The sequence below is a fragment of the Dreissena polymorpha genome, chromosome 7 (genome assembly GCF_020536995.1).
Source record: "Dreissena polymorpha isolate Duluth1 chromosome 7, UMN_Dpol_1.0, whole genome shotgun sequence".
Lineage (NCBI taxonomy): Eukaryota > Metazoa > Mollusca > Bivalvia > Myida > Dreissenidae > Dreissena > Dreissena polymorpha.
Window position 1 is genome coordinate 6,986,619 of NC_068361.1, and position 12,449 is coordinate 6,999,067.

Below are 12,449 nucleotides of genomic sequence, written 5' to 3' on the forward strand. Positions count from 1 at the left end.
TTCAACAAATTTCATCAGAAGTCGCAGCAGCGGTAGAAGCAATATAAATCGTATTTAATATTCGTTTTTTATAAGCAAATTATTAAATATTTTGTCATTATTATTATTATTATTATTATTATTTTATTTTTATTTTTCATTATTATTGTTATTATTTGTATTATGTATTGTTATTATAATTTAATCACAGCTACTTAACATACAATGTATACACCAGTTTTGGAACTTAAAAGTTAAACGTGGTAATTGTTTGTGTTCCCATCAACAATAATAATTTAAAACTCATTTCATTTCAAGACGAAACAATCGTGCAATGTAAAAGAATATGCCATCATCAGCATCCTTACCATTAACTTTTTCAAAGAAATCATCAAAATAGTAATCATAATTTAAATAATTCCTTAATAATCTTCAGCATACTAATAATTCTCATTATTACTGGTAGAATCAGCAGCTGCAACAGAATCTCAAACACGACTTATTTCCTAATATATAATGTTGAAAAACATGAATATGGCTAATAAAATTCACGTTTATGTAATGACACACTTATTTTCATAGATAAGAACAGAATAATATTTAATTTCGACTTAGCAGATACAGCTCATCGTCATCAACATATATGCATGTATAATATATATACATTAGCAGCATGCGGTTAACGTCGGTACAAATCATACATCTTTTCAAAGAATGACGAATTATAGGTGCGTTGTTGTTGCGTATCCAAATTCAAACTGGATCAAAGTATTGAACACAACAGAAAGAGTATGTTCTTGTTGAAGTTGACAGAATGATTGAAATGTTATTAAATAAATAGTTAATATAACTATTATGTGCTGTGGTGGATCTGGGGTGCGGATTATAGTAACAGAAGATATGTTGGTGAAAGACCGGTGAAAGAACGGTTCACAAAGGCGTCTTTAATTTGCGTATTTCTACATAACAATACAGAAGTATATATGTTGGAACATAAAAACTGTATATACATGTGTATATAAGTTTCATCTTATCTAAACGTTCACACATTATTTGGTGCATTGTATGACTGTAAAAAATGTTATGAAAATGTTTGGTTATTTAGTCTGAAACGGAATAGAATATATTAGTATACTATTGGTACATGCAATATTTTTTACAGGATAGTCAATATATTCAGATAAATTAATGTTTATAGTTGAATTTAAGCTATATTTTCAATTTTCAGACCAATAGATAATACATTGTTTTTTCTTTGCTAGAAAAATGGGAAAACAATTATCTCTATAACTTATCGGTATCATATCAAATTGGTGAAATAACATGCATATAAATGCATTAATAAAGGTGCAAGATACAATTTTCATATCTTTACAATTGATGTATCATCCGAAATTATTATTAAAAGTCTTAAAAATCTTTATTTTCCGTTGTTGAACGTATAGAGAAAATTGATTTATAATTATCAAATTACTTAAAAGACAACCACAAAAAATTTATACAAGATAAAATTGTTTCAACTTGTTTTGTTTGCTAAAGAGGGACAGAGCACAGATCACCCAAAAGTATTTGTGATATAAGTTGAAGAATTCGTTTAAGATAGTAATGTATAACTTTCCGCGTGCTCTTCTTTTTAAGCATGTATAAACTATATCAGCCCAATATATAATTCACCCGCGATGAAGTAGACGAGTGTATACATGTACTTCAATTACCACGTTCTTTTTTGCCCTCCTCTCTGACTCTCTGTTTGTCTGTTTACTGATTTCATAAAAAAGATTCCTTCGCGTTTAAACTCGAATCATGCAAACTCGTGTCCTTTTAATACGAAGTTGCATACGTGTATTTGTTTTCATCAAATGTTAAAACATTCAAGTTAGTCCATTTTCAAAATTTTTTCAACAACATTTGTTTAAACAAGATTATTCTTTATTTTATAAATTAATATTTATGAAAAATGTAAATTAAAAAAAACACACTTCGTATGTCCTTAGTGGTCCGATGGTATAATTTTTATACATCTACTATAATAATTATATTGATCGCAATGACAATAAACAGCTGCGCCATGAGCGCATGATACGCCCGTCGTTCGCCAATGAAGTAGTAAGGTAATAAATAACCCTTTGAATCATTTTTTTACTTCAGTTTATTTGTATTTGAATACATGGTTTATTTTATAAGTACATGAGCATGGAGCGCCGTCTCCTTGACATTCATACCATATCTTTTTTTGAGTATATGTATGCATTTCTTTAGAGGATATGGAGTTGAAGTAAACCTGTTATAGATATTTTGACCAATAATAAAAGAGAAATGTAGATGGGTAAGTGGTAGTGTACAATCGGAATAGAAAAAAGCTCACCTTGTTCAATTTTTCAGGGATACTAAAAAAAAAAAAAAAAAAATCCATCGAAGGATATTTGAGCTACAGTAGGACATTCAATGAAATCACGAAATTTTGTCGAACAAAGTCCCATAACTCTGGAACGACAATTCAGAATTCCGTCAAAAACGAAAGGGGATCAGGGTTTATCAATATTAAGATTGTGTTGAAATTTGAAAAAAATCCATCGAAGGATATTTGAGCTACTGTAGGACATTCAATGAAATCACGAAATTTTGACGAACAAAGTCCCATAACTCTGGAACGACAATTCAGAATTCCGTCAAAAACGAAAGGGGATCAGGGTTTATCAATATTAAGATTGTGTTAAAATTTGAAGAAAATCTGTCAAAGGATATTTGACGTAGCGTACGACATTAACAGACGGACGGACGGACGCGGGGTATACCATAATACGTCCCGTCATAGACGGGCGTATAAAAAGTACATAATCGTAACAATAATATTTACCATCATAATCATAATTAAAGTGATACGATTTTAACAAACATGTTCAAAGTATTGATTCCCATCAAGAAAAAAACTTAAATACATTTCCACATACTATTGATATATAACATTAAATTCCATTTACATAAATTAACCAAACTTTTTCTCAATTTAAGAGGGGGTTTAAACATACATTTTTCAACATCATTATAAAGAAGCATTTTAAATATGTATTTTTATGTATTTTTTTTACTAGATGTAGAAGCAAAACAATTACAATTCTTTTCTTCATGATTTAGTTTTATCGTTTGAATAAGCAGTGTACAACCAGGCATTATTATAGAAAGAAGGAAATAATGCTATTTGATGTGTATTGCTTTTAAATGGCGTTAGAATTCATTAGCGCTGTTTCTTCAGTCGAATTTTATTAGCCCCCGTGCGATTCTAATGGCCATATATCAAGCACTGGCATGTTGGCACTGAATTGGCGGTAAATCGGAACAAGCAATTGTGTTCAGCGATTAATTGTGATGCCTTCTAATAACACGAATCAATTTATGACATCTAATTGGTTGAACTTATTATTGTTCGTCTTTTAACCCGCTTTCAGAAATGTATTTAGTTATTAAATTGCTCCATGAATATATAACGGATATTTTTGCGTAAACATAACCATTCGCAAATACCAACTGTTTTGTGCTATCATCTGTTATATCTTGATTCATATGACAAATATCGGTGTGTGACGTTTTTGTGTGAATAAAATGTATGTAACAAACGCACACACAATATTTTTCCCAATTAAAATAACCATAAAAATAAAAAAAAAGTATTACATTTTTTTATCTTATGTATACCCAAAAATGTATTTGACCAGCATTGAAATTGACAGTTATTGCATATCCACTATATCGATACAAAACACGACATTAATGTAGGAATTGTTAGTACCACACAGGCATGAAACTTTACTATATTTTTCCAAATGCTACTTGACAGCAACAGTTTTATCAATAAAAATTGTAAGATTTTAAAAAAAGAATGAGTTTTTTTTAAATATTATATGTAAAACACACATTAGCCTAAATCTCCGATTTAATAAACAAAACTGTATACGCGCATTACTAACTGTATTAATTTAATTGCTACAAATTACCTATAGTTCTCAATAATTAATGCATCAATATGAAACCACTTCAAAAGTTCATTTCTTAATAAAAATAGCTTTCTTTTTTTTCAAGCTTAAAATTCAACAAACTAAGATTTCAAATCATGTTCATCAGTAACACGAAGATTTATTTTACAGATCAGCAGAGCGAAGTTTCCAGCTGTATTTCTGGCTCATTATGATATCTGATAGTGTAATCTCAACATGCACGCTTAATTGGATTGTAGAGCTTAAACAAAGGGGAAATAACTGGGTTTTATGATATATATGGTTTCGATATGAAACCGACTTGTTGCCATATGTCACCAAAATGATGTATGTATGGTTAAGAATGAAAAAATACGTGTCCTAAATTGTGGGGTGAAAAATGCACCCCGGAATTTTTATACAACCCGCAACAAGGGTCTCATATTGAAAAATACCCCGTAAATGGCCAATCTCCTTGTATATATATAAATATATATATATATATATATATATATATATATATATATATATATATATATATATATATATATATATATATATATATATATATATATTTATATATAACTTTTATATGCCCTTTAAAGTAATGCTATACCTTTCTGGACAGCATGCCTTTTTGTAACTTTGGTCTCTGTTTGGAGTATCCCCTGTAACAAGAAAATTAATGTGTGTTAATGTAACTGTGTCTGAAGTAGCCTGACTCTGCAGGTGCTCTTTTTTAATATAAAAACAAGGGCTGTTTGTAAAACATGCATGCCCCCCATATGGGCTGTCCATTATAGTGGCAGCCATTGTGTGAATACGTTTTTTGTCACTGTGACCTTGACCTTTGACCTAGTGACCTGAAAATCAATAGGGGTCATCTGCGAGTCACGATCAATGTACCTATGAAGTGTCATGATCCTAGGCAAAAGCGTTCTTGAGTTATCATCCGAAAATCATTTTACTATTTTGGGTCTCCGTGACCTTGACCTTTGACCTTGTGACCTCAAAATCAATAGGGGTCATCTGCGAGTCATGATCAATCTTCCTGTGAAGTTTCATGATCCTAGGCATATGCGTTCTTGAGTTATCATCCGAAAACCATTTTACTATTTCAGGTCACCGTGACCTTGACCTTTAACCTAGTGACCTCAAAATCAATAGGGGTCATCTGCGGGTCATGATCAATCTACCCATGAAGTTTCATGATCCTAGGCTGATGCATTCTTTAGTTATCATCCGGAAACCATTTTACTATTTCGGGTCACCATGACCTTGACTTTTAACCTAGTGACCTCAAAATCAATAGGGGTCATCTGAGAGTCATGATCAATCTACCCATGAAGTTTCATGATCCAAGGCGTATGCATTCTTGAGTTATCATTCAAAAACCATTTTACTATTTCGGGTCACCGTGACCTTGACCTTTGACCTAGTGACCTCAAAATCAATAGGGGTCATCAGCGAGTCATGGTAAATATACCTATGAAGTTTCATGATCCTAGGCCCAAGCGTTCTTGAGTTATTGTCTGACAACCACCTGGTGGACGGACTGACAGACAGACCGACATACCAACAGACCGACCGACATGAGCAAAGCAATATACCCCCTCTTCTTTGAAGGGGGGCATAATAATACCATTGTTATACTGCATGTTGTACAACACGAAAAATCAGGCCAGATCAAAGGAAAATGCTGTCGGAATGAAAAATGTCACTTTGAATACAAATTTATTTGTCACCTTATAATACAATGAAATTAAATGTAATATTATATTGTTCAATGGGCCAAAACACAACTTTTTTGATGGCTGTAGATCTTCTAGATTAGTTTCATTTCAAAACTGGAGGACACTGTAATTGAAATCTGCACAATTAAGCCCACATGCCCAGCATTGGTAAAATTTAAACCCGCGGCTGGGTGAGAACAAATGTTTTAAACAGGCTCATGGTTTGAAACATGTTCCAAATTCAAATACTTCAAAATACACATGAAGTAAACTTACAACTGAAAATAAAAAGGAAATTTTTCTATCATTTTAGTGGTTTTGAAGAATTTCTTAAAATGTATTTACTAATAAAACTTTAACATGTGTAATAGTTAATTATAAAGTGATACAATTGTGAATTTGCATTCACTGGGATGGAAAACCCAGACCATAAAGAGAGTATAATCAGTATATATTTTCTTACCTTATTACTTTTTTTCAAAATAGATAAAACATTGATGAATTAAAAAGTAGGATTACCGTTCTGAAGAAGTAGTAAATGAAAATAAACAAAGGAAAAAATTATTTTATTCCAAATTATTTTTTTCTGTACAACAGGCTGTCAAGTGACCTTTTTTCAAAAAGTAGGAAAAAATAGGAACTACTTTTGCAAGAAAAGTAGGAAAAAATTAGGAAAAAGTAGGAACTTTTCCCTCAAAAGTAGGAATACATAATACTAATTTTTTAGACACAGGTCCAGGAAACATAGCTTGAAACAGAGCAAGAGTGCCATGACATGTTCTGTATGGATACCCACTTGAAGCTACCTTAAGGGCCCAGAAGATTTCAGCCTTTTGTATTCTGTTCCTTGTGTGATGGTTGTACTTGCATACAGATAGATTTATCCCCACCACCCTGAGAGCTGCTTGGCTTTGGGGCACTTCCACGCTTTTGTGAATTATCATGCATGTATTTCATGTTTTCCTTGTGTTTTTATCCATCTGCATGACTTATCAGTTGATTAGCACCAGAATTACAACAAGATGGACTTCATTCAGACAGTATAATATCTTGCAAACTCATTGCCGGTATCTCTCTTGCACCATGATTCAAGTGTTTTTCCACTGTTGTCCAACTTTTCCATCCATGAAGGGTTAAACTTTGTTTTCCCACTAGGCATTTTAGCACTTATAGTCTATCTATGATAATTAAGTTTCAAGCAAAGCTACCCTGATAAAGAAGTAAAATTAGATGCTGTTCATTTTGGTGTATCATCAAATAAGTGGTTAGAGGTCTTCTGTGTATCGATATAAACATGGTAATATATTGTGCATGTTATATCCTTAAGCAGAAGACCAAATTTATTTAGTGATACACCAACTTGTTGTTCAAGATTAATACTAGTATATAAAGCAGTGTCAATGCTCTGCTACAGCTACATTGTGAAACCTTTAAATTGACAATAGGGTGCAGTTATAATAACTTAAGTTACATTCAAAATGACTGGTCATTGCAGAGCAGATTTTGCAACTGGAGATAGGACCTTATCATCTGACATCTTTTATGACATCATTGATTGGGCAATGAAACAGTTGCACTACATTGTTAATTCCAGTTTCAAATAATGGTTTTTACATTATTGATGACTTCGCGGGAGTGTAATAATGCTGTTAAGTAATTTTAATACTAGCTTTAACACCTTGAAGTTACCTCACTAGCTATGGCATCATTAGACAAGAATTGTGTTTGTCAGAAACACAATGCCCACTATTGCGCCGCTTTGAAATAAAATTTCAATATATCATTTGGCAGGTTTAGAAATTATCTCCCTTTTAAAGCTTATTACTTTCCTTGGATTGTATTTTTTTTACTTTTGACCTTGAAGGATGACCTTCACCTTTCACCACTCAAAATGTGTAGCTTCATGAGATACACATGCATGCCAAATATCAAGTTGCTATCTTTAATATTGCAAAAGTTATGGCCCATATTAAAGTTCTCGGACGGACACACAGACAGACAGACAGACAGACAGACAGACAGACAAACGGACTAACAGTACAACTGCTATATGCCACCCTACCTGGAGCATAAAAATGTATCAGGGCATTTAGGCTCTGTGCATTTATCTTTAATTACAAAACATGATGTACCTATGATATCAATAGAACATCATATCCGTTGTCATGTAATACAGAATTTATTACATTATATTTGTAAATGATGAAAACTCGGCAAAGCATCAGTTTTATCTTTTTCCAATAACTTGTGTAATAAATTCCATATTACAAAACCACTCATACAATACATGGTATCTCTATATCTCTATATTCCAAACAGCAATATCATGTAAACATGCATAAGGTTTGGTCAAATTGTTGTCAATGGAAACAAAATAAAACTGGAATAAACAATGGGCTCCCTCAGCTCTTGCATCACTGGGAACTGTGTAAGGTAGTGAAGTCTGCAGTGAACAAATGCTAAGGAAGTAAACAAGGCACTATTGTTACTTAAAAAAAAATTGTCAATAATTTCAAAAGTTACATAAGAAATAAATATTTATGCATCCTGAAGAGGTGCTAGCAGACAGTCAGCATGGGTTTGTTTGAGGGTTAATTGTCAGGTCTCATCTAGATGAATGCAAATTAACAGGGATACAGTCATGCCATAGATTCATTCATACTGCAAGTTTACTAAATAAACTCTTAAAAAAAAATATTCTCAATTGAAAATGAAAAAGTAGGAATAGTAGGAAGATTTGGTAAAAAAATAGGAAAAAGTAGGATCCTGATGAAAAAGTAGGAAGTAGTAGGAAATAGTAGGAAAAAGTATGACCGCTTGACAGCCTGGTACAACAGAAAATGTCTTCATGTAAATATGACATGTTTTTATTGATGGTTCATCAATTTAATTTAATATTCCTCATTATTGTCATATCCATATGTTGGTTTAAGATTGCGAGAGCATAATCATTGCATTGAAATCATATATACTTGATTAAGAGCTTTAGCTAACATACATGTAATTCATCAGTCAGACTTCTTCTACTTCATACTTCCTACAGACAATTGCTGACTATTACAGGAAGGCCTTTTATAGGCATATATGGACACTGTTGGGTCCGTTTCCTGGGAAGCACCAGTACTTGGTGTCTATGTAGGAGATAATGAAAACGCTCCACGAGTAGGGAGCTAACCCGCAAACTCCGGATCGATAGGCGGACACCTCATCCACTTCACAACCGCGACCTCAGACTTGCATAGAAATACAACTTTTAACAGCATGTTAAGAATTTTTAGTAATACACCTTTTTCCAAATTGTTATTAATAAAAGGCATTACAAATTCTTATAAATGCCTTATTATTTAAGAATTGTCAATTGATTATTTTCAATTAACAAACATTTATGTGTTATATTATTCTAAGCCAGGAGTGCTTTTTTGCTTGTTTGAAAGCACAGCATGTGTTTTTGTATTTATCACATTTTTTTGATATCGTCATTTTGCCAAACCATGAACAATTTACCTTATTCAGAAGTCTCAATAATTGTAAATCTATAGCCTCTATGGTAGATAATATTTAAAAGATTATGACATTCACATTCTCAATGATCATGCGGCTAAATTAAAATTGCAGCATCAAGTATTCTTTTGTACTATTGCCTGAAACCCTGTATTCTTTTGCTAGTGAAGACGGATTAGTTTGACTCTAAATCATACATAAGATTAATGATTGAACATACAATAATATTTTACTTACTTCATTTCAGATTTACCTTTAAAGTGAAAAACTGTAATTTTCAACACTAGCAATATTACTGTTTGTCATTTTTATTCAATAGGTTAGATAGCATTAATATTAAATCAAACATTAATAAAATAGAGATGTGTTTGTCAGAAACACAATGCCCCATACTGAAGTGCTTTAATTTATTTATATTTTTTTTATCATTTGGCAGGTACAGATCATTTGTACAAGTGAAGTAATATTTGTTAAAGAGATATAATAAAATATATTACTTCCCTTGTTAAAATGATATTTACCTGTCAAATAATAAATATAGTTTTCATGTAAACTCCCCATCTGGAATCCAGGCTGTCCTTTAATCCGTTATATCAGCCACATAAACTATTATTTTCCATAAAGCCCTCTGGCTTTCACATGTATAATTTAGCATATCGTTCCGACGATATTTCTAATCGATCGCGATTTAAAGCATAACAACAAATCGAGTATACCTCACTCCAACCGGAAGCACTCTTCAATGGGAAGTCATAATTGTTTCGGCGATCGACAAGGTAGGCACGATTTTTTAGTGCTTTTTTCACACACGTGTTTTAACTTAGAATATTTTGTGTTTAGTATACAGAAAAGGGCTCACAAGGACGCTGTCCTTGTTTATAAATATTTATTTATAGGCAAGTATTCTTATATTTGTTCATAATTGGTAAAAATGAGCTCTGTTGAGAACGATGTTCTCGACTTATCGGATGTGAACGGAGACTCGGAGTTTTCCGGTTTCGAATCTGGTGATATCGTTGATACACCATATGTTGCTTCTATGGTTGAGGTTTCCACCGTGACTACTAAAGAGAAACGTGGAAAAAGTCCCGTTAAGGGAAAAAAGAAAGTTAAGTCCGTTGTCAAAAAGGCCTCAAAACCAGTTAGTCGTAATCAGACACCTACAAACAAGTCAAAAAAGTTGCCATTATCTTCTATTGACATAAATCAGCTCTCAAAGGAAGATATTGTAAAATTAAGACAGAAACTGGGTATTCCAGATGTTGACCCCCACTATTATGATACATTTGATGAATATTCTTATCAAGAGGTGGATCGGCCAAATTTACATGTGCAAATAAATTCAGAGGATGTTTCAGACACTGAAACTCCAGGACCTTCTAGGTCTAAGAATATTGAAGAAGAACTGTTTGGCTCAGTTACTTCTGAGGATGAAAATTGGCAGCCTCCTAAATTGAAGGCTTTAGAAACGGACAAACCCATTGCTAAATCTTTAGCAAAATTGATTAATGTGGCATGCACTTCTCAGTGCAATATAGAGGAAATTGCAAAGAAATATAAGATTCCTGAAAATGTTGATATGGCTGGACCACCACTTGTTAATCTTGAAATCTGGAAAATATTAGATAAAAGAGTGCACACACAAGACAGAGGTTTGGCTGAAATTTAGAATATTGTTGCCACAGCCATGGTACCGGTAATCAAATTAGCTGAAAATCTGAAATCGGCTGCATTAAATCAGGGAACAAAAACCCTTTTGTCGGACACACTTACATTGCTTGGTCAAGTACAGTACAATATTTCAGTAAAGAGGCGATACAGCATTCGTCCTCATTTGAAAAAGAAATACTTTGGACTGTGTAATATATCAATGCCTATTACAAAGAATCTGTTTGGCGATGATGTGTCCAAGGAAATTAAATCATGTGACTCGATGGCATATATTGCTAAGGATTCCCAGTATGGGTCCTACAAACCATGGCGGGGACGTGGAACCAACAGACCATTTCGCAGAGGATATTCTGGGAATTATAGATTCCAGCCATATCCTGTACAGAGAGGAAATTTCTCAAGACCTTTCAGGGCCAGAGCAGGCCGGGTAGGAGCTACTTCAGCTTACCCAAACGACAAGTAGATTCCTCGGTCGGTAAACTTAAAAATTGTTTTGAAAGTTGGGAAAAACTAACCACTGACCCATGGATACTAGATGTTGTCAATGGTTATTCCATTGAATTTTACAAACAGCCTGTTCAGAAAAAACTTCCAAATAGTATTAAATTTAATAATGAACAGCGAATTATAATAGATACTGAAATTAAAAAATTATTGGAAATAGGTGCCATAAAGGTATCCATATCAGAACCAAATGAGTTCATATCAAATATATTCATTGTACCAAAACCTGGTGGTAAATTTAGACCAGTAATTAATCTTAAAGCCTTGAATGAGTTTGTAACATACCATCATTTCAAACAAGAAACATTTAATGTTGTTTTGGATTTATTACAAGAAAATGATTTCATGACATCAGTAGACATGGAACAAGCATATTATTCTATACCAATTCATAAAGAAAGCCAGAAATATCTTAAATTTTATTGGAACGAAGTGTTGTACTCGTTCAGTTGTCTTCCGTTCGGATTGGCATCTGCCCCATATATTTTTACAAAAATTTTAAAACCAGTGTATTCCTATTTTCGACAGTTAGGCATACGCTGTTCATACTACATTGATGATTCGTTGAATATGAACCTGAATCAAGCTGTTTGTAAGGCTAACACACTAACAATGATTGACACTTTGCAGAAATTAGGTTATACCATTAACCATTCAAAATCGGTTCTGATCCCTACACAAAGGATGGTCTTTTTTGGATTTATTATTGACAGTGTTCAATTCATGGTTTTCCTCACAGAAGAAAAGTTACAAAAGATTATTTTGTACGCTCGAAATATTTATAGTAAAAATACAATTATTGTACGAGAATTGGCGTCATTTATAGGATTGATTATTAATGCATTTTATGCAGTTTTTGAGGCACCCCTACATTATAGGACTTTGGAAAGAAACAAAATTCTCGGTTTGAATTCTAGTACAGATTTTAATCAAAAGATGATTTTATCTGATGAAAGTAAAATGGAACTTTTGTGGTGGATAGAGAATATAAGATTAAAAAATGGAAAACGGATTCGTCCTTTTTCGATTCAGTCGAGATGTCGGACTGACGCATCTAAGCAAGGATGGGGTTGTGAAGAGTTAGACACTG

At 32.8% G+C, this 12,449-nt stretch overlaps 1 protein-coding gene across 1 annotated transcript in view; it reads right to left on the bottom strand.

Annotated features, from left to right (window-relative positions):
- LOC127838353 (uncharacterized) overlaps positions 1 to 12,449 on the bottom strand; it is a 145,342-nt gene that overhangs the window by 103,066 nt on the left and 29,827 nt on the right. Inside the window, exon 2 of the mRNA XM_052366056.1 lies at positions 4,567 to 4,618. Within this exon, the coding sequence (XP_052222016.1) occupies positions 4,567 to 4,618 (52 nt within the window). The remainder of the gene's footprint in view (positions 1 to 4,566; positions 4,619 to 12,449) is intronic.